Genomic DNA, 23,852 nt, shown 5'->3' with positions numbered 1-23,852 from the left:
AATGACTTGTACAGTAAAAAAAGAATCTGAAAGAAGAAGAGTCAAGAATGACTCCCCAGAGTGGCCAAAGCCCGTGCACCACTGCATCCCTCCCCAAGAACCTATGTCCCACTGCTGTTGCCACCATCCCCAAGAGAAAGGCTGAAGGAAATGCTAAAAGAGATAAAGCCAAGGTGAAGGGCAAACCACGGAGAAGATCTGAAAGGTTGTCTGCTAAACCTGTTCCTCCAAAGCCAGATCCCAAGCCTAAAGAAGCCCCTTGAAAGAAGGGAGATAAGGTACCCAAAGGGAAAAGGGTAAATGCTGACGCAGGCAAGGAGGGGAGTAACCCTGCAGAAGATAGAGATGCTAAAACAGACCAGGCACAGAAAACTGAATGTCCTGGAGATGCCAAGTGAAGTGTCTGCATTTTTGATAACTGTGTACTTCTGATGACTGAAGAGTTTGAAACATTATTTTTATCAAGTAATTTAGAATTTTGTTTTACTTTTTTAAAGATATGTTGTTAGACACAGAGCAATTCATTGTTGCTTTGGAGGAAAGGGAAATAGGTCACTAATAGAATGTCTATAAAGCTGGATTTATGTGGGGAAAACACCTTTCCCTTCTAGTTTTGAGAGACTTCCTATTAGTTCCCAGGAGGAGGGATTCCCTAACTTTGACATGCACGGCCACCTTGGCACAAAAGCCTTGGTATGAAAAGACAAATTGTTTTTATGTCTTCTTCTCCCTTTCCACCTGTCAGGATAGACTTAACTCCCTTAAACCCAGACACCTGTTGGGACCTGACACCCAGTGTGACAGGCAATCTGGACTTTCCAGTGATGCCACTGAGATGGCGACCCTCAAAAGAGCAGCGGTTCTGTTTCTAAATTGTGGATCATCAGATAAATTTTGCCATTTGAATTTCACTTCCTGAAAGTCAAGGTCAACTCATGAAAAGTTGTTAAACAACATGCTAAATGTGAAATGTCAACCCTCACTGTAAACTTTCCCTGTTCAGAGCATCAGATGAAGACTTCATCATTGGGTTTTATAGTGGCTTTCTAATTTTTGGTAGTCCATTGAAGAAGGGAATTTGAAAGTTGTTTTAGACTGTTAATGATTGTCTGCCCATGTCCTCTCTGAAATACCATGATTGTTTCTGGAAAGTATGTTTAATAAAGCTGGATACAGTCTGGCTTGGCAAAAAAAGAATATTCTTTTACAGGCTAGATTTAAGTAACAGTTGGTCACTATGTTGCCTTTTCATTTGCCTCATTGTGCTCTAAATAAGAACTTTTACATTGTTCCTGACCAACAGAAGGCCAGAGCCCCCACAGGAACAGGCTGTCCTGGATCGTAGGATGATGTAAAGTCACAATTACCAGTTCTTTTTAATCATAAAATTCCCACACAAACAGATAATGATTATGGGTCAAAATTTTATTTAACTCATTAGTGAGGGAGGAGCAGAATGAAGAAAGAGCTGGTTCAAAAAGGTCTTGGCTTCATACCTGAACAGATTCAAGAGCAAGCCGACAGAGTCAAGTGAAAGCAAAACAAGTTTATCAGAGTACAGGAGAATGGCTGCTCCATAGACAGAGCAGGGCTACCCCATAAGCAAAGTAGCCCTCCTGGATTGCTGGCTAGCTATATTTACAGCTACTCCTTAATTATGTGCTAAATAAGGCATAAGTGATTCATGAATTTTCTAGAAAAGGGGTAGAACCAAGGGTCCCCCCCCGCCCCGCTTGTGAACCATATAAGATAACTTCCAGGCATTGCCATGGCATTTGTAAACTATCATGGTGCTGGTGGGAGTGTCTTTTAGCATGCAAATGTATCATAATTAGCTTGTAATGAGCAGTGGGGGTAACCAGAGGTCCCTTTCATTGGTTTTAGCTGTTTGGGCTGGTTTCTTTACTGTAATGTATTTGGACCAGATCTTGTTTTCATCAGCAGGGTCATGACCGGTAGTCAGATAACAAGTCCTGCTGATCTCCCACCTCAAAATTACTTTGCTAAATCCATACAATATGCATTCAGAGGAATCTTGGCCATTTGCGCTTTATTTTTATTATTGTTAGTAATCAGCTGCTTTCAAATTGATAAGATTAATGATAAACAAGACATTAAACAAAGTACAAATAGCAATGAATACTTCTCTGCCTGCCTTCTCCCCTTCCCCTGAGCCATACACATAGCCACATGCAGCCTCCAGAGTGATCTAGGGCTTCTTGGTCACCAGCCAGTCTCTGCCTCCATTTATCCAGCATCTTGCCATACACAGCCACCCCACCTCCCCTGGATTTCTTGTGTGCCACAGTGAAGGCAGATGCACTCCAACTCTAAGATGCAGCTAGAGTGCCATTAATAAAGAGTTTCTTAATATTGTTCCTGGGATCATGGACTTCTGACTGAGCTTTCCCCCTAAAGAGCTTCCTAGAAAGTGAGGGCCACATAAACTGTATTCTCTGTTGCCACCTTTTTGCCTAGCTCACAAATCACTCACAGGGGGAGTAAACATTGATTCAGGCACTCAGCTTCCTCCTCATGTTCTCTTTCTATTCTTCAGTAACAGGAAGATTCCTCAACATCAAAATCTCCAAGCTTCCATCCACAGGCTCTGGGAGGAAGGGGCTGGGGAACTATGTATATGTGGCTGACACCTGAAGAATTCAATTAGGTCCTGTATGGGTTGCCTTGGCTGCTGTAACAAATTATTACACACTGGGTGGCCTAAAACAACATAATTTTATTCTCTCACAGTTCTAGAGACTGGAGATTCAAAATCAGTATCACTGGGCTGAAGCAAGATGTCAGCAGGGCCCCACTTTCTCCCAAGGCTCCAGGGGAGAATCCATTCCTAGCTCTTTTGGTGGCTGGTGGCTGCTGCATTCCTTGGTCTTAAGACCAGCATTTTCAAATCTTTCTCTGTTCCCTCATCATATCATCTCCTCCTGTATGTGGGTGTGTGTGAAAACAATCTGCCTTTGCCTCATCATAAGGAAATGAGTGATTTGATTTAGAGCCAACAGAGATAATCCAGGATAATCTCCCCATCTCAAGATCTTTAACTTAATCACATTGTAAAGTCCCTTTTCCCAAATAAGGTCATATATACAGATTCCAGGAATTTGGACCTGCTATCCTTGGGGGCCATTATTCAGCCTACTACAGGTCCCAATTTGTGCCCTGCCTCTGGTCCAACCCATGATGCCCAGCCCCACGCTTAAGGTAGCAGTGGACCCTACCAGTTTACAGAGTCCTCTCCACAGCCTCCGTTCCCCTGATCGCTTCCTTTGGAAAGTTTCTGCAGATATTTGTCTAAGAAACTCTCACAATAAAACTCAGTCTTGGCTTTCTGGTTGAAAAATTCTTTTTGAGTGTTATATGTCTCCCCAACCTAATAACATAGTTCCTGACTCCAGCCTAAATGAAAAGATTGGATTTTATAGCTGTCTGTTGCTGACAGTACTCCACAGGAATAGGCTCAGATTTTTCACATGCGTCATAGTGGCACACTTGAAAGACAAACAAGCTTCTATCTTATTAATGTAGATCATGTCACATGATGTAAGTTCACTGTCATAGCAGGACATTCTTGATACAAGTTATACAGTGGTGAGAACAGAGAGGAAAAGAGAACATGAAGGAAATAAAGAGACCACCCTGCCATCTTCACTTCTTTGTGTAATTACATAGATATACACCAAACCGATCAAAGCACTCACTGGCCAGGCGTGGTGGCTCATGCCTGTAATCCCAGCAATTCGGGAAGGTGAGATACCAGGATGGCTTGAGCCCAAGAGTTCAAGACCAGCCTGGGAAAAACAGAAAGATCCCATCTCTACAAGACATAAAAAATTAGCTGGGTGTGGTGGCACATGCCTGTGCTCCCAGCTACTTGGGAAGTTTAAGTGGGAGAATCACTTGAACCCAGAAGTTTGAGGCTGCAGTAAGTTGTGACCACACCACTGCACTCCAGCCTGGCCAAGAGAGTGATACGCTGTCTCAAAAATAATTTTTTTAAAAAAAGCACGTACTGCTGAAAAGGAGAGTGAGGTTTAGGAAGCGATCAAAGAGAATTTTTGCTTTTTACTTGATTTAATTTTGTAAACATTGTTTTGCTTGTCCAACTGAAAAAAAAACAAGATAAATATGTATGAACTAACATGGAATGATCTCTATGAGTTACCATTTGAGACAAAAAACAAGACACTAGACAGCACTTACAGGATAATCTCATCTAAGTAAAATAAAACCAAATTATATATGTATATATTTACATATATGAATGTTAAAGGAATATGCAGAGTTCTGGAAGGATACTAACTTAGGAACTCACAGTGTTCACCTCTGGGAAGAAAGGGGTGGGATGGAAATGTGACTTTCGCTATTTCTTCTATATATCTCTCTGTTGCTTGAATTCTTTACCATGAAAATATAGTCAGGAAGTATGATGGCTGGTTTCATGTGTCAACTTGGCTAGGCTATAGTTTCCAGTTGCTTGGTCAAACTATCTACATGTGGCTGTTAAGCTTTTTTTTTTTTTTTTTTTAGATATTATTAACATTTAAATCAACAGACTTTGAGTAAAGCAGATTGCCCTCTTCCACAATCTGCAATGTGGACCCACAATCTGGACCCACAATGTGGGTGGGTCTCATCCAATCAGTTGAAGGCCTTAAGAGAAAAGACTGAGGTCCCTTGATGAGGAAGGAATTCTGCATTCAGATAGCCTTTGGACTCAAGCTGCAACATTAATTCTTCCCTGGGTGTCCATCCTGCTGCTCTGCCCAACAGATTTCAGACTTGCCAGCCCCCAACTCACAATCATGTGAGCCAGTTCCTTAAAGTCTCTCTCTCTGTCTGTTGCTCTCTGCCTCAACAGGAGATACATCTACCTCTCCTATTGATCCTGTTTCTCTGGACAGCCCTAACTGATACCAAGATGAGAACATAGAAAAGGAGTCATTTTTCCATTCAGGACTCTGCTTCAAAGACATGCTCTTGAGCTGAAGAGAGCTGGCCTGAAAATCTGCCTTTACCGCCCCTATCTGTGTCCTTGACCAATTAAGTTGAACTTGATGAACGCCTGCTTACTTGTGTGTATTAATGAGACGAGTCACAGGAAGGGCTGTTTGCATTACTGATGCAAATTGAACATGACCACAGTTCAGCAAGTACAATTTATTGTTTTTAATAATGTGTATTTTCATTTTATGCTAAGAAAACGATGGAAAATAATGTAAGGGTTTTGAGCAGGGAAGTGATATAATCTTATCTGTCTTTTAAAAAAGAATTCTGGCTGCTATATGAGGAATAAGTGGGCAACGAAGGGCGTCACTGCACTAACCTAGGAGAGTGATCTGGACTAGCATGGTGGTGGAAGACATAAAGAGAAGTGGAAATGTTTGAGAACATTTAAAGAGTAACAATTTTATTGATTTGGCTTCTGTTTATGGGTATGAGAGAGTAGCTTTTGGCAGACAAAGGCTCCTATAGAGAACAAGAAAAGCCTGATGAAACATGATAAAAGGATTAGTTTAAAGGCACCAGAGACCTATTAAAATACTGAGGACTTGAGGCGCCAACATGCAGGAAAGAAGAGAGCCATGATAGGGTCTGGTAGCACTGCAGACACCTCCAGGTGCAGGGAAGGAGGCTGAGAATTGAGGCTTTATCTAGATGGCCATGGCTGTGGGTCAAACACCCAGCAGAGATTTCCACAGTTTCACAGGGCTCAGGAGACAAACTTGGTGACCTAAGGAGCCGAGATTCCAATGCGAAGTGAGAGGTGGAAGACTGTGTCTGTCACACTGCTGGCTTGCCATGCAAGACCAATATTGAATTATGAAGCTGTATGTAGTAAAAAGGTAAGGAGCTAAGAAGAAAGCCTTTTGAAAATACAACAAGCAAAATAAATAAAAGGCATCCATACCAGAAAGGAAGAAGCACAGCTATCTTTATTTGCAGGCAACACTTTCTGTGTAGGAAATCTGATAGAATCTACCCAAAAGATCTATTAGGACTAATAAGGGAGTTTAGAGTTTAGCAAGGTTGCAGGGTACAGAGAGGGAGAGATTACAAAGAGGCTTGAGGAACTTTCTGAGAGTGATGAATACACTCACTAATGTTGATTGTGGCGATGATTTCACAGGTGTATGCTTATACCAACATTTATCAAATTTTATACTTTAAATACATGTGCGTGAATGATGTCTGGGTAAAGCTCTTTAAATAAAAAGAAACTAGGAGGGAAAGAAGAGAGCTGATAGGTTGGAAAAAATAGAGGAGTCAACATCTGAAGGCCCCAAAGAGGTTGAAAAAGGATCACAGTAGGGAGTCTGTGGTCAGAAAGTGGCATACTTGAGTCACTGATTCTTGAGATGGGACAATATTAAGAGATGACAAAGCCTAGGGTGTCACTGACTGGGAGCAGATAGTAGGGTAGAGGAAGCTTCAAGCATATTCTGTCTCTGTTGCCTGAACATGGTTCCACTCCCACCTCTACTATTTGACTGGCTAACTCCTACTTATTCTCTATGTCTCAGCATTTATGTCTCGTCACCAAGGATGCTTCCTCTGACATGTGCACCCCCTTCTGAGGTCACTAACACACTCTTGTAGCATTCTTGTACTACTTGCCCTTCCTTAGCACTTAACCCACTGATCATACACACACCACACATACCACACACGTGAACGCACACACCACACATACCACACACATAAACACACACCACACATACCACACACATGAACACACACCACACATACCACACACGTGAACGCACACACCACATACTGCACATGAACACACACCACACATACCACACACATGAACGCACACACCACACATGAATGCAAACATCCCACAAAGCTCCGTGAGAGCAGGAACCCATACCATTGTGTCCCTAGCATCTGCCAAAAGGCACAGCAGGGCATAGTTGCTGAGCATTGAATGTATAACAGGATAGCAAATGAGATTGTGCCTGTTTTTCACAGATCTTTAGTTCAAATCTGAGGACAAGAGGTGCTAAGTCCCTGTATGATTTACATTTTCAATGGAAACACTAAACATTGTTTGCTATATAAATGAATCAAAGATGGCCTCTGTGTATTGGCCCCTATGTTGTTTATTTCTTCACTGCAGACTGAGACCTGTTAGCTGAAAAGCTTACTGGTGCCCAACTCATATTTTTACATGCCTGATTATTATTACTATTATTGTTATTCTTTTAGATGGATTCTCACTCTGTCACCCAAGCTGGAGTGCAGTGGCATGGTCTTGGCTCACTTCAACCTCCACCTCCCGGGCTCAAGCGATTCTACTGCCTCAGCTTCCCGAGTAGCTGAAATTACAGGCGTGCACCACCATGCCTGGCTAATTTTTTGTATTTTAGTAGAGATGGTGTTTCACCATGTTGCCCGTGGTGGTCTCGACCTCCCGATATAAGGCAATCAGCCTGCTTCGGCCTCCCAGAGTGCTGGGATTACAGGCGTGAGCCATCGTGCCCAGCTTGGTTATTTTTAAAACATCCCAAATAAGCAGATTTTTAGCCATTTAAAGCCTACCTGCTTTGCACACCCAGAGGCTCTCCAATGTGGTACCGAGTGACCTCACCTAAACACATAACCTCTCTCTTGGTTCCTCGTGCCTTGTGAGTCCCTTTGCCTTCCCTCCCTTCCAGGTAGTGGCCTCTTAGCCCATTGGTAAACCCCTTGATGGTCCTGTGTTGTGAGGACTTTCCATCTTATGCAACCATGTCCAAGTGCCACCCAATAAAGCTTGTTGTGTTACTGTCCCTTATGGTCATATTTTTTTTCCTTTTTTTTTTTTTTTTTTTCCAAATCCTAACCACTAGACCACCAGGCATGGTCATATCTTTTTCCTTGATCAGCCTTTAAATCTCTTGAACAAACTCCCTGAATTTACTAAAAGATGGCAAAACCCATTCAGCAAACACCATCACATCAAGGCTATTGAAGAGATTAAGCATGTCAAAAGTTATTTTTAAAGGGAACTTGTAGGAGCAAAGAGTGCTTTCGTTTTCCCCTACCCTGCCTAGGAGGGAGGATAAGAAGGTGCCCCCTCTAACGCCAAATCAAATGTGTTAGTTCAGGCCCTCCAGGAAGTCAAGATGGAGTTAGAAGTGCAAAAAATTTATCAAGATGAAGGGGAGAGGACACAAAAAGAGGCAGGAAGAACCTTCAGACCACAGGGCAGGTGTAACACAAGTGGAAAGACAGGGAGAAGGAAGAAGGATTGGAAGGAAGACTCTCAGACAGTGGTGGAGCTTTCAGAATCCTTGGCCAGTGTCATGGGGAGCTCTGATGCAAAGATGGCCCATAGAGGAGTTCCACACTAAGCAAAAATGGTCCTAGTACCCTGCTGTGCTAAGCCTCTGATGGGGAGCAGCCTGGGACTAGCATGGTCTCGGCTTAAATGCTGCCCTGGACCCTGAAGGCATTGTGCCTGGATGCTGTCAACTAACTGCACTCCTCATAACAGAACTGTCTTAAAGCGACACCCAAGCAGTACACTTCCATAGCTGCCCCAGGCCATCCTTTGTGCCACACAGATGCACTACTCCATACTTGCTCGGGGAGCAGTTCCTCCTTGGCTCCTGTGGGCCACTCTTTCTGAGGGTAAACTTAGAAGAGAAAAGTTGGTGGGGCAAAGTACAAGCCCTATCAGTGCAGTTGGTCCTGCAACTGCAACAGGTATTCATGATTACCCTCTTCCACTATCCATTCTAGGATTCCCTCACTCTCAACTATAACCTCTGCAGTTTTGGCAGCTTTCCTTCACCCCTGAGTTATCTGAGTCCCTCGTATCCATATCCTTCTTAGGCCATTCACACTGTACTTGATCACTTACAGCCACAATGAGGCACGGTAGTACCAGAAGTCACCGGAGAAGATCATGCGAGTCCCCAACATATTCCTGTCTGCCTCTACTATATAATAACAGCAGTCTTACCTCTTTCTTGATAAGTGCCTATTAGTCCCACCAACATGATGATTCTTCCTGCTTGCTGGTGTCTGGACTGAAGGAACCCCAAAATACCAGGTAGCAGTGGTAGCTATAAGTACAAATGAAACCCAGGCTGTATTTCCTGATAAGAGTACAAAGAACCAGAACCTCTACCCTGCAAAGCCTAGAGGTGAGGGGATGGGAAGCACAATGTTGGCCCCTGAGTAGGTCACTGGGAAAGATGGAAAGTGAGGCCACTTTGGCTTCTTCCCTATGGCTTCCAGACCCGTGTATTCTTCCTACTGGGGACACAGTGCCACATGGACATCTCTGAGTCGTGCATATGCTGCATCCTGGAGGATGGCGCCTCATCCTTGTAAGGTATTGCCTCTAAGCATGTGCTTCAGCTATACCTCCAGAAGGCTGTTCCAATACTTTATCAAGGTAGCAGCTTCTGGGTGGCACAGTGTGATACCAGACTATCCCATGTTCATGGGCTCATGCACATACCTCCTTTGCTCTGAAGTGTGTCCCTTGGTAGGACACCCTCTTGTGTGGGATTCCAGGTCTGCAGGTCATGCACTCTGAAAGCCCCTGGATAGTGGTGTTGGCTGAAGTTCCGCCAGGAGGAAAGGAAACCCATACTCAAAATAGGTTTCTATGTTTGTAAGAAAGAGCAGATGTCTCTTCTAAAAGATAAGGGACCCAACACGGAGAAATGGTGCCATACTGGGGTCTCAGAATTGGCCTCCTTTGCTGAAAGACTGGCCCTTCAGAACCAGCAGCAGCAATAAAGGCCTGGCAAGTGGGATTCCATGCTTCTGGGTCTGCAAGCTTCTCCATCTCTCACACTCTCTCCATCTGTTTATGTGCCAATTGTTTCAGTTCTGGACTGGCTGATGGTGAAGGGTGGCTCATGTCCAACTTGCTGAGCCATTTTGTCTGCTTAACTGTTCAGATCCTCTTCCATTGTTGGTGCTTTCTGGGGGACACTTGTATGTGATGTAAAAATTTCCCTTCATGCTCACTCTCATTTGTCTATCAATGTGTGCCTACCCCAGACCTCCTTGTCTTTAGTATTTTAGTCCTTTCCTTTTTAGGCCTTTGCCTAGGCCATTGACCACTGGTCAGAAATCTGCATATTCCTACCCTGGGCCACTTCTTCCACGCAAAGTGAATGACAAGGTGCACACCTTAAAGCTCCACGCATCAGAAAGATTTTCCATCCCCACTGTCTTTCAGGGCTGTCCCTAGGTGGGTGTGGCTGGAATGTAGCTGCTGTCCATTTTAAGCTCACACCCAAGGAGGAGGAAAAGGCCTGAATATTGCTTATGAAAGCCAAGCCACTACCAGGAAAGGAGGGAAGGCAAAGGGACTCACAGGGCACAAGGAACCAAGAGAGAGCTTATGTGTTTAGGTGAGGTCACTCGGTACCACATTGCAATATTCAGGCCTTTTCCTCCTCCTTCATCTAATCACATGAGATCACACCAGTGCCTCTCCCTTAGCTCACACCTATGGCAGTGTGATAACCATTGCTTCCATTGCTCACTCACACTTCTTTGCCTGTCTAGATGAAGTATTTCCATCCTACAGTGGATTGCCGGAGGGTCATCTGACTTTCACTTGATGGGCTGACAGGACCCAGCTTATAAGGGGAAATTCCAGATTTACAGTCACTTGGTGTCCCATGGTCAAGTGTTGTCTCTTCCAGGGCCCAAAGGTACACCAAAAGCTGTTTCTAAAAAGGTGTATGATTCTCTGATGTGGATGCCATGGCCCTGTTCCAGAACCATAGGAGTGGCGATCTTCCCATGGGGACTGGCCTGAAACCCCGCCCTGCCTCCTTTTTCACCACTGACACCTCTGACACTGCAGGGTCTGTCAGATGAGATGGTCCAAGAGTTGCTTGCACTGCAGCCAGGACCTGCTGCAGATCCCTCTCTTGCTCCCAGCCTCTCTCAAATCTCAGCCTTCTGTGTCACCCAGTGTGTGAACTGGAGAAGTTATCCTATGGGTGGAATGTTTCCTCCCCCAAACCCAAAGAAGTCTACCAGGTGCACCACTTTTTTCTTTGTGGTGGGGGATTCAAGAGGCAGTGATTTGCCTTTTCCTTTGGAGGGGACATCCTGGAATGCCTCTGACCACTGCACTCCTAAAATCTTCACAGATGTAGCAGATCTATGAATCCCCATAGGGCTTGTTGCCCACCCTCCAGAGTGCATGTGTTTCACCGAGGCATCCCAGTGTGTAGGCTGCCTGTTACTCTTCCTGCCCAATCAGAATGAGGATGTCAGTGTAACAGATCCATGTGCCATGCCATTCTATGCACTGTCTAGATGATCCAAATCTCTTTAGACTGTATTATGACAGAGGATAGATATGACACAGGGCAGAAGAGTTAACATGGTCCTGAGACAAAATGTAAATAGAGATTTTTGTTTGTCCATGTGATCGTGAAATGCTTCTATGTCAGTCCATTTTCCGTTGCTTATAATAGAACACCTGAAACTGGGTAATTATAAAGAAAAAAAAGTTCTTACAGTTGTGGAGGCTGAGAAGTCCAAGATAAAGGGGCAGCATCTGGTGAGGGCCTTCTTGATGGTGGGGACTCTCTGAAGAGTCATGAAATGGCACAATACATCACATGGCGAGAAGGCTGCGTGTGCTCAGGTCTCCCTGTCTCTCTTCTTCCTATAAAGACACCAGTATCACTCCCATGAGATGCCATTAATCCATTAATCAATTATTAGATTAATCTATTCGTAAGGGCAAGGAGGAGACAAACATTCAAACAGCAGCGTCTTATCCTCTTTCCTTGATTGGCTGAAATGGAAACGAATGCCTTCATCAAATCAATGGCCACATACTATGTACCCAAGGCCTTATAAATCTATTTGAGCAATGATACTATGTCTGGCACAGAGCATCTGTAACTGGGATTACTGCTTGATGAAGCATGAGGTAGGATACACTCATTCTCCAGAATCCATCCAATTTCTACAGGGTACAGAACTGGCAGATTAAATGGAGATATGATGGGGACCACCATACCTGTTAATACATCCTAGAGGTCTTCAAAGTGGCTCTAATTTCCATTATTCCTCCCTTGAAAATGTTTTTAACCTACAGGGTTTCAGGAGTGGGGATGCAGTTTCATGGGCTTCCATTTGGCTTTTCCCAATGTTAAGGTCACGTTCAGAAGCAGATAGATTCCCCACTCAAAAATTGGCTAGAATGTTAAGACTGATGACACCACATATACACCAAGAGGGCAAGAAAAGTTTCACTACTTATATAATTGAGGGTTTTTGGGAGAGGGGAGCAGTCATCTCCAGCAATTCCAAAATGGCTTCTGGAAGCAAAGGAAGGAGAGTGGCCTAGGTTTTCACTATGGTTTGAATTTACTTCATGCAGCAAAGAAGGGGGCATGCAGGCTTTTTTGCCAGCTTGCTCAGAGGTAGGTCACAATGGTAAAAGGAAAGGTCGGTTTCTAGGGAGAATAAAGGCTGAGGCAGGTGCTTCTCCAAGCACTGATGCTGTTCTGGGAAAGGGAGGCTCTTAGTTACTTGAAAGTTAAACCTTAAAGTGGCCTGTGCTCTGACTGGCCTTCAGTCAGGAAGGGGTTATGTTAGAAGGAATAGAAAGCATGGCCAAAAGGCAGAACCACTGTGAAAAGAGAGATGACATTGGGCCTCTTCAGGTGCTTGGCAACCATGGTAGCACAGAAACTGCTTAACTTAGTACAAGGAGACCAGGAAGATACTCTGGACATAGACCAGACTGGGCAACAGAGCAAGACTGTGTCTAAAAAAGACCCAAAAATGACAACAGGGAAGTCATGACTGTGCTGTCACTGCCTGTGTAATAATTGAGCTTTCGTTGAATACTGAGGGCCTGTCCAGGCAGGAGTAGGAATGCTAGATTTCCAAATATACTAAGTATTTTGGGTGCCATCATAAGCATCAAGGAGGCAGGAGATGGTATACCATACTGGACAGTTTAGGAAAAATTTTGAGTATCAAAATCCGTCAGCCACCTATCCTTCACCTTTGGACTCACTGCCAGAGCAACACAGCCAGCAGGCTCGCTAAGTGTTGACAGAAGGAAGACTCAGAAACTGGAAGCGATAGAGTGTAATGAAAGCAGCGCGGGTCCCAGAATTAACAAGCCTGGTTCTGCAATTCTGTAGCCACAGCAATTCCCACCAATCTCTTGTTCTTGGTTTCTGCCTCTAAACAGAAAGAGGCTCCATGACCTTTAGGGCTAGGGAAAGTAAGGCTCCACTGCCCTACAGGATGTCAGGATAACTCCACCCCAGAGGCCATGGCCGCCAGGGCTCCCTGAGAAACAACCTCAGGCCGCAGGAGCCCCGTTCGGCCCCTCGCTCCCTCCCGCCGGCGATGGTCCACGCCCGCGGTCACCCCAAGGCCCTTACTCTGGCCTCAGCTGTAGACCTTGAGGGAGGGAAAGGGCAGCCGGCGCCTCCAACCCGTTCGTGATCCTCGCGCGCCCTCTGGCGGCCAGCGGGGACATGGCCTCACAAGAATCCCTGCCAGAGCCGAGCTCGCCCCTGGGCGGCCATTTCGCTTTGTGGTGGGTCCCATTTTCCCGGCGGGCACTGCGACGGACTGTGACTGTGGTTCCGGGTGTGGTGGTGCACGCCTGTGGTCCTAGCTACTTGGGAGGCTGAGGCGGGAGAATCGCTTGAGCCCAGAAGATCTACGTTGCAGGGAGATATGATAGCGCCACCACACTCCACCCTGGGCAACAGAGCGAGAGCGTTTCTAAAGAGAATAAAAAGACAGCAGGAAACAACGACCGTGCGGTTGTGGCTGCAGGAAATGGCGGCGTGCCCAGGCGCACTCATCACGGTGGCGCGCTCAACAAGGTGCACAGGCGGGCACGCGTCGCATAGCCTGGTGGCGATTTCACATTCGGACAGGCGAAACGTCCCGCTCCCGCTCCCCAGACCCTGGAGAAGGTGAGGAGTGCCGCTTTGCTCCACCCCTTTTCCTTATCCATCTCTTCTGTCTTCCCAAAGAGATGGTGAAGCTCTGGCACTGTAGTCCACACATGGGATAAACATGAGAAACTGAGGAACTATTAAAAAGATGTCTATGCTGGAGCTTCCATCCAGGCCTGCAACCCTGCCCGCTGTTCCATGTCTTATGCACTTCATTCTGGGAGCCTCTGTGCATGCCCTCGGGAGCCAGTCACACACTGCCCGCACACAGCAGTGTTCTGTCCACTGGCATCATCCAGCGTGTTCAGCTTGGCTTCTTTCCTCAACCCCATAAGCCACTGATTCTGGATTGGAACCACTGTTGCAAATAGGTCATTCTCTACACTCCCTGACCGACTATGCCCAGACCATATCCCAGTGACCACAATAGAGTCAGTATTCCAGGCCACCGTTTTCCCCAGCTCCCATTTTATTCCAAAGAGACGTTCCCCCCGGTTTCCCACAGCAAAGGCGAGAACAGCTGGAACACTGAATGTAATATATTGAATAGAAACACATACCGAAACCATTGAAGAGAAGGGAACCACAACACAGAGAGAAACTGCAAACAGCCACGACAGGCCACAGATCCCGGGCCTCTCCTCCTTGGGTTCCTGGCAAGGTGCCTTGTCTTCCCCCGCTCCTGCTTCAGGCCCTGCGGCCACCTCCCTCCTTCCCCAGGACCCCAGGTCTGCCTCTTGCCAGGACGGTGGACTCTGGCAGTATCCACTGGCTTCAGGAAGCCCCTTCTCAAGCCCATTTGCTGGGGCAGGGCCCTGCATTATGGCTCTCACAGGATCGTCACAGGACACTGGAAGACACAGCAGGGAAGACCCCACCAGGTCAAGGAAACTGAGTCACAAATAACAACAGGGGTGGAACACCAAAGCACAAAGCTCCCTGGGGAGCCTCAGGCAGGGCAGCCCCTCTCTGTCAGTGGTCCAGTTCTTCCTGCCACAGTCACGGTCACCATCGTGGTCATGAGGTGAGCGTTTGCCGTGTCCTGTCACCTCCTTCCCACCATCTCTCAGGAATGTCCTGGGGGCCTCCGGGGAGAAGCTGTTCAGAGAAGAACACACACAGCTCCATGAGTACAAGCAGCCCCTGGCCTAGGTCTACACTGGAAAAGCAGAGGTGGTGCTCACAACGAGAGACAGACAGCAGGGACCACAGTGTGGGCTTGCAGGAAGCTCACAGCACGTGTCCTGGGCCCAGAGGCGGCCGCCCAGGTAGGCGCACAGCACACAACATTTTGCAGGAATGACACCTAGCAGTGATCACTATGGGGCCTACACAGGTGAGGGTGGGATTCCTGGAACAGGGGACAGCCTGCCCTGGGAATGGCAAGTGGGGGAACCCCTCTTGGGAGACCCAGGCAGCTGGAACCCTTGAGAGGGCCTCTTTCCCCCTGTCATCTCTCATCCCAGGACAAGGGGTGGGGGACAGACATCTTCAAGTGCACCCACCCAGGCCATGGCTGGCCTCTCAGGGATCCCTCTAGGCCGGCCCCCCGGGAGGTGGCAAGATTTGGGGCTGGGGCTGGGTGCCGCACTGGGTGCACTGGAGGGGCGCCTTCCCCCATCCCATTTAGTATCAAACATGGTCATCTGAGTCACCGGGAAGCACTGGTGACGCTGGCCAGGGCTCTGTGGAGGGAGGTGGGGGCCCCAATCCCAATGTGAGATGAGGGACCGGCCCTGACCTGGCCTCCCTCCTGCCTCTAGGGCACTGCTGCCCTAGAGGAGAGGCGGCCACGGGGCCCTCAGAGTGTATTTGCCAGGGGAGGATTTGGGCTGCCCCGCCTCCCCCCACCCCATCCTCATTTTCCAACTCCTCCAGGATGGACTTAAACCCCCCTGGGAGGGCTTGTCAGCCTCCTGGCCTCCCGCGTGGACAAGACCCTCTGGCTCACAGACAGGACCTCCTCGGGCCATGTTGGCTGCACTGCCCATCCAGGCTGGAGAGGGGCCACAGGGGCCTCGGGGGGGCCTGTCAGCCCTAGGCCTTTAAGGCCTGCAGGGGCATTTTCATCTTCCTCAGTGGCAGAGGCACCCCTGGCGGCGTCTTTGGTGGCAGAATCAGCCTGAGCAGCATCTTCTGTTCCGGGACCAGCCTCGCTGGCATCCCCACGGGCTGGGGAGGCCTGGGCGACATCTCCTCGGGCAGGGGCCATCTGGGAGGCAGCTGGGTCTTCACTCTCCACTGGGGCCTCTGGCCAGGCTGCACCCTGCTGGCTCCTCGCTGGGGAGGCCGCCCACACCTCCATCTCCCGGATGAGCCGAAGCAGCCCCAGGAAGCCGGGCGGCCTCCTATCCAGCTGCATCCCCCTCAGGGTATCCTGGAGAGCCTCGCTGGGGCGGGCCCGAGACAGCACCTGCCGCAGTCGAAAGCGGTTGGCCAGGGCATGGTGGACGGCCCCCTTCTCCACCGCCCTCTGCAGCAGGCCTTCCAGACGCACCACGAAGGCGAACAGCCCCTCCTGGGGCCCCTGCGTGCAGGTCAGGAACTTCAGCCAAGAAGTCATTCGAGTGTCCCGGTCCGTAAACACCTGCCCCAGCGCCGCCAGGCAGTCCCGCGCAGACAAGTTGGGATCTTCCTCCAGGAGGCCACTCACGACATCCAGGGCCGGGCCGCCCAAGCTCTCCAGCAGCCACCTCCTCCTGTCCCTTTCCAACTCGTGGTACCACAGCTGCAGCATGTCTTTGGCGTGCTCCAGCCAGCTCTCAAAGGACTCTTCCACACAGCCTGGCTGCTCCCTCCCGGAAAAGGGTCTCAGTTCCCGGGAGGCCCTGTTTTCCTGCACAGCCTGCAGGGCGCAGCCCCAGGGCTGGACCCAGGCTCTTGCCATATTTGTCCCTCCTGCCTCACCCGCAGCTCCTGTGTCACCTGTGCTTCCCTCATATGACTCTCTTGCCTCTTCTGCAACTCTCAATTCATCTTCAGCTCTTCCGTCACCTGCGCCTCCTGCCTCGCCTGCGCCTCATGCCTCACCTGCACCTCTGGCCATTGCTTGTCCCTGGGGCCGTGCAGAAAAACTGGCCAAATCCTGAAACTCAACGTCAGTAGCCTGGGACAGGGAGATCACACTCCAGGGTTCCCCTTTGCCTGGTATTTGGCAGGGAATCAAGCTTCGGTTTCAACTCTCAGCGAAATTCACCAAGGCTGCCCTGGCCCGGAGATCCTTTCTGGAGATCTTGCCAAGTACTGGGTGCCTGCCCAGGGCCAAGAGGGCAGCCCACCCGGCCTCCTGGAACTCATGTTCCTCGCAGTCATCAGGGATACCCAGGATGAACAGGGAGCAATATGCATTCACACCCATCCACCTGCACCAGTCCCAAAGCATCGCCAGAGCCATCACAGAGGACTTGAAGGAGAGAGCTTGATCAGACAGGAGTCTGTGATGACTGCTGCAGTCTCTGATGCAGCCTGTGCCTGTGCGTGCAAAGGGGAGAGAGGGATGTTGCTGCCAGTCAGTCCACCCCCACCACACAGCCAGACACCAGCCACTTCCCAATGCAGGGCCTGAAGTGTCTCCCCTGCCGAACGTCACAGCCCATGCTCCCCCACCTCCACTGCTGCAGCTCAGAACCCTTCACTGCGCCCCTCACCTCCACAGCAGGAAGCACCTCGTTCACCTTGGTGAACAGCTCCCAATTGTGGAACTTACAGCTGGAGCCCCTCCAACAGTCATCTGCAACCCTGTAGCTGGATGCGCCCACCTCTTTTTCCCAGCACTTGACCAGGAGCCCCCTCCCTAATCTCATCCTCCCTGCAACCTGGCAACCGCCTCCCAAACCTCCCACACCAGCAGTCCCCTTCCCCCACAGCCAGAGCCCCTCTCTCCCATTGTTCCCTTCTGCATCCAGAGCCTCCCTGCAGCCAGGAGCTCACCCCACCCAGACTCCTGCAGCAAGGAGGCCCTCCTCCCCTCCTCAGGCTCCAGACCAGTACCCCCCTCTCACGCTTACTGCCTGTAAGGACAGCAATCTGGCTCTTGCCCGTGGTGCCCTTTGCCACTCTGGGGTCCCACTGGTGCCTGCTCACTGTCTGTGGACACTGCAACCAACCGCGAGGAAGTGCTGCCTTCAGGCTCCTGAGTCCACTTCGGAGACTGCCTCGAGACCCTGGAACAGGAGGGTGGAAGATCACACCTCAGCAGCGCAGCCAGGGCTGCACTGCACAGGGATATCTCAGGCCGGCTGTGCTAAGGACACATGGGCTTCCAACTTCTCCCAGAAGCCTCAAATAGATGACAGAGAAAAACCTCAGAGTCTCTGTGGGAGGCAAATAGCTAGACAGGAGGAGGCATCCGTGTTGCCCTGGGAATGGGACCTGCATGGTAAAGGCTTGATGTGCCAAGGCTTTGAGCCTCCACAAGCAACAGGCCCAACCATTGACCTTCTACCATCAAAATGGCCTAGTGGAAGTGTGGAGGTGTGGAGAGAGAAAGGCGACTGGAAACTGGCAGAAAGAAAGCTCATGCTTAGGGGCAGGGTCTGGAAGCTGGGAGTTAGCGGACAGCCGGGTACCAGGACTCCAGACTAGGTCCCCCAAATCACTACATTCACAGGCCTACCTCCTCATTCCAGGAACCTCCACATAACTCTGAGGCTACAAAGTCAGCCTTCACTACCTAGAGAGCCATTGCATTGGAAAGAGTGTGAATGGCTTTTGGAAGCAGGCAAAGCCGCTTCACCTTGCAGCTGGGTGGCTTTGCACAAACCAGTGAACATCTCTGTTTCTCATCTGTAAATGAACAAGAACATTTTTCTTGCGGTGGAGCTTTACCTTCCATTAGACATACAGTAAGCCTTCAGTACATGACCACAAGGACGCAGGAATGAAAAGGGTATTGGAGGCAGGTTGTTGAAGCCAGCCCAGTAGTCGCAGGTCTGAGCTCTGGGAAAAAGCAGGATATCGGTGGGAACATTGGAACTGTTTTCCAAGGGAACACAAGGATTGGCCAATGTGACAGTATGACTTTCTGTTTCTGCAGGCTTTGGTCAAGAGAGGCGTTTGGGGAGCTCAGCCAGTCTTTGTCATGTCTAGGACTGGATGTCCTTCTGGCCAGCAGCCTTGGGAGTTTCCTGAGAGTGGACCATAGTTCATCCTTGAGTACTGCTGCACTGGCCACCAATGTGAACCGTAAGAGCAGGAGGGGCAGAAGCAGACCACATCTAACCTTCCTTGCAAAGTGTAGGTGAGGGACTTGCCCATGAACTCTTGTAGTAGATTTATTTTTTAATGTCCCTGGTTCTCCACTGTTCCCTGTATCAACACCATTTGTAATATGATTTCAAAACTCCTTCCATCACAAGGTAGTGTCAGTTTCTCCACCTCTGGAATCTAGGCTGGCCTAGAGACTTGCTTTGAAAAATAGAACATGAGAGAAGTGATGAGATGCCAATTACCGTTGATCGTGGGTCACATTTTCCTGTTGCTTTGCATGTTCTGGATTTTTTAAAGTTGTATGCCAGGCATTGTGCTTAAAAGAACCATAGGGATTAGAGTACACTCTTTCGTTGGTTAGGTACTATAGTTTCCCTGAGGTATATAAATTCAATCCAATCAGAATTCCAACTGGACCATGGCTTGCATACATCTTTAGTTAGTATTAGCTTAGTTAGTATCAGGTTTCAAACACCCTGAAGGTAGGATTTGTGTTAAAAGCTACTTCCTCCAGTTGCTAGAGTCAAGCAGAATTTAGGAGTCTAAATAGAAGATTGATATTCTCTTTCTCTCTCCCTCCCTCCCTTCCCCCCCATTCTGTCTCACCCTACCCTGCCATATGACTTCTGTCACCATGCACTCAGGAAAAAACAAAAACAAAAAACACTCATTGGGAGACTCCATTGATGGGGAGAACTAGCTATGCATTTGGGTCTCCTACAGATTCCAATCTGTCTATCCAGACCACACAGTCATTAACTATCTTTATCCCAGCAATTATTGCGCCTATGGCTGGCATAATCCCCTGCCTTGTAAGCCCATTCTTTTTTTTTTTGTTTTATTTATTTTTATTTTTTTATTGCATTTTAGGTTTTGGGGTGCATGTGAAGAACATGCACATGTACATGTGAAGATTGTTGCATAGGTACGCAGATGGCAGTGTGATTTGCTGCCTTCCTCCCCTTCACCTATATCTGGCATTTCTCCCCATGCTCTCTCTCCCCACCTCCCCACCCCCCACTGTCCCTCCCCTATTTCCCCCCAACAGACCCCAGTGTGTAGTGCTCCCCTCCCTGTGTCCATGTGTTCTCATTGTTCAACACCCAGGCCTATGAGTGAGAACATGTGGTGTTTGATTTTCTGCTCTTGTGTCAGTTTGCTGAGAATGATGGTTTCCAGGTTCATCCATGTCCCTACAAAGGACATGAACTCATCATTTTTGATGGTAAGCCCATTCTTACAAGAGAGAACAATGGACATTGATATGCGCTTGTCTCTCTCTGAAATTTAGTTAACTTGACTTCAGGCTGGGCACGGTGGCTCATGCCTGTGGCTCAGCACTTTGGGAGGCTGAGGCGGGTAGATCACTTGAGTCCAGGAGTTTGAGACCAGCCTGGGCAGCATGGCAAAAACCATCACTACAAAAAACCCCAAAATTATCCAAGCGTGGTGGCGTGCACCTGTAGTCCCACTACTCAGGAGGCTGAGGTGGGAAGATCCTTTGAGCCAGGGAGGCGGAGGTTGCAGTGAGCTGAGACTGTACCACTTCACTCCTGGTTAGGTGACAGAGTGAGACAGTGTCTCAATATATATCAGGTTTCTGACCATCTGATTTTTTTATAGTTGTTACAGTGATATTAATGGTCTGTCACGAGCTACATCCTAACCAGAACAAGTCTACTCTAGACCCACAAAGAAGTGGAGTTCTTGTTTCTGAGACATTTTAAGTGATCTCTTTTAACCCTAGAAACTACCTAAGGTAGTAGGGGTAATCGGTGCATTTGAAATTTTGACATGAGAGGGAAAATGACCCTAGTGGATTTGTAATTACCCTAAGTTCCATGTCTTTAAAACTAGGGATGTTCGTATTGGTGGCTTACTTTTGCTCCCTGACTTTACAAATAACAAGTAGACACAGTTAAGTGCCAGGTTTGTCAATGGGAAAGATGTATAGTCGTGGTTCACTGGACATTTTTCTGAGATGTATATTTGGTTATCACCTATTTGAATAGTAAAAAGTCCTCCTTTCCTCACCTCATCCCAACTGTGATATTAACAACAAAAATCTGAGTTATGATGTAGAATGCCAGAACAATGGGATATTGTACAGTTAGGCTTGAGGACCTAATTTTGGTTCACTGGACAAGGTGTATATGCAATTGAGTGTTCAGTAACAAAATTTATCCTAAAACACAGAGGAATTTTGTATCTATATTTATTACCCTAATTGTCCACAATCCTGGAGATGCCACGTGATGACAGACCAGCAGGACTGCACGTATTTATGCTCACAGAAACATTTTCTGTTCTGTCTGCAGTGCTATCACAGCTTACGTGGTGGCACCTGGGGAAAAGTAACAAAAGCAGCTGACAGAAATAAGGGACATAGTGGATAGTGATATAACAGGGGTAGGTGGTAGGAACTCAGTATAGTTTGCACATGGTAAATACTACATACAAACTCCTAAGAACTGGAACTTCATTACACCAGCCCCCAGGATGAAATACTTCATGGCTCTCCCTCTGTGGGAAGTAGGGGTACTATGACTCATTTGACTACTGATATTGCACCCACTGAGACATGTGGTAAAAGTGCAGCTCAGCTCAGGCTGAGCAAGGCAGAGCCATTCCTGAAAGCCCAAAGCAGTCAAAAGGGTATCAACAGTCATCATTCCCCACTGGCTGCTTCCATCAGCATATGCACTGAGCTTGCCTGGAGGACAGAAGACCTGCAACCCTTTCCTCCCCTTTCTTGATAGTGTCCTTAGATGCACAAAAGGGTTTTTTTTTTTTTTTTAAGTTCAATTTATCTATTCTTTCTTTTGGTTGCTTGTGCTTCTGGTGTCATGTCTAAGAAACCATTGCCTAATCCAAGATCATGAAGATCAACATCTATGTTTTCTTCTAAGAGGGCTGTACCTTGAGCCCTTGGATTTAGGTGCTTATTTCATTTTGAGTTTATATAAGATGTGAAGTGGGGGTCTGAATTAATTATTTTACAAGTGGAAAATAATTAATTTAATTATAAGTTTTGATGGAATCAATTAACTTAATTATAAATTTTAATAAAATTAAAAATAATTAATTTAATTTTGTCTTAGCAACATTCGGTGACAAGATTATTTTCCATAGAATGCTTTTTGGTGTCCTTGTCGAAAAAATTACTTGACCATATATATATGATTTTATTTATACACTCTAAATTCTATTACATTGATACCAGTACCATAGACTCTTTTTTCTTTTTCTTTCCTTTTTTTCTCTTTTTTTCTTTCTTTTTCTTTTCTTTTTTTCTTTTTTTGAGACAGGTTTTTCACTCTGTTGCCCAGGCTGAAGTACACTGATAGTCACAACTCACTGCAGCCTTGACCTCTTGGGCTCAACCCATCCTCCTGCCTCAGCCAACTGAGTGGCTGAGAACATAGGCCAAGTCACCAGGTCCAGCGATTTCCCCCCGACTCCTTTTTTTTTTTTTTTTTTTTTTGGTAGAAATGATGCCTCTCTATGTTTCCTAGGCTGGTATCAAACTCCTGGCCTTAAGTAATCTTCCAGTCTCAGCCTCCCGAACTGCTGGGATTACAAGCATGAGCCACCACACCTAGCCCCAAACATATGTAGCCTCTCTGTACCATGTAAAAACAAGAAGGAAAAATAATATAAATATAAATTTATGCATAGTAATAATGTTTCAATATTTTAACTTAGATATAATCTAGCTATTTAATGAATATCTATTAATTTAGCATAGCATAAAGTTATGAGTTATCCCCTAAAAATTGGAAACTGTTTTTAACCATATTATAGAACATAATTATTGTTGAAATAAAAGTTATCATCAGAATAATGACTCAGTGAAACTCAAATTTATATTTTGTGCAATCTTAAATATCTAATAGGTATGATATTAACCTTTTGACTGGAAGCCTATATAAGCTTGGGAAGAACATGCCCAGCTAAGATAAATACTTAATGCTGTTAACTCAGAGACATCGCTGTTTTTATTAAAGCAGTTATCTATTTACACCTGTATCTATATCTATTTAGACACAGGGTTTTTCTCTGTCATCCAGGTTGGGCTCCAGCAATCCTCCCACCTCAGCCTTTTGAGCAGCTAGGACTACAGGTGCATAACACCATTTCCGGCTGATTTTTAAATTTTTGGTAGAAACAGGATATTGCTATGTTGCCAAGGCTGATCTCAAACTCCTGGCTTCAAGTAACCCTCCTGTTTTGGCCTCTGAAAGTGCTAGGATTACACGCATGAGCCACTGGGTCTGGCCTTAAATGAACTCTTCCCCTTTTACCAAAGATTTACTAAATGATGTGATGTTGAGTTTATAAAACATTTGGGTTAATTTCTAAATTCTTGAGAGTTTTAGTTTAATTTATATAAGTGCCTCCTTATCTCTAGGATACCTATAATGGAACTCCTTTAAAGGATTTATAAGTTAATTTGGTAATACCATCTATAGTGAGGAAAATATCACATATACATACATACATGTACACATAAACATACAGACAGATACAAATACAGATCTTATGGCTTTAATTCTAAATTTTCATCCAGGAGCCAGGCATAAACACAAAAATACAAAACTCGCTGTTTAAGTTTGTTTAATTGGCTTTCATCTTTGACACACCTTTAAATTTCGATGAAGATTTTGTTTTTGGTAGATGGGACAAGTCGGGGTTGCCTGCTCAATAAGAAGG

General features: G+C 46.9%; 1 protein-coding gene and 1 pseudogene across 1 annotated transcript; one reads left to right on the top strand and one right to left on the bottom strand.

Annotated features, from left to right (window-relative positions):
• On the top strand, positions 1-425 carry LOC116540560 (annotated as a pseudogene).
• Positions 426-13,266: 12,841 nt separating this feature from the next.
• Positions 13,267-16,851, bottom strand: LOC116540600 (paraneoplastic antigen Ma6F-like). The gene is given in 6 exon segments (XM_032264156.1): positions 13,267-13,308; positions 13,404-13,481; positions 14,492-14,781; positions 14,863-15,029; positions 15,783-15,940; positions 15,943-16,851. Coding segments are annotated over 6 exon segments (1,611 nt in total). The 5' UTR covers positions 16,819-16,851.
• Positions 16,852-23,852: the final 7,001 nt, after the last annotated feature.

This window comes from Sapajus apella, unplaced genomic scaffold (assembly GCF_009761245.1).
Source record: "Sapajus apella isolate SASKATOON/1434 unplaced genomic scaffold, GSC_monkey_1.0 scaffold142, whole genome shotgun sequence".
NCBI classification, from domain to species: Eukaryota; Metazoa; Chordata; class Mammalia; order Primates; family Cebidae; genus Sapajus; species Sapajus apella.
The sequence above is the reverse complement of the archived record's forward strand: the minus strand, read 5'-3'. Positions and strand labels throughout refer to the sequence as shown.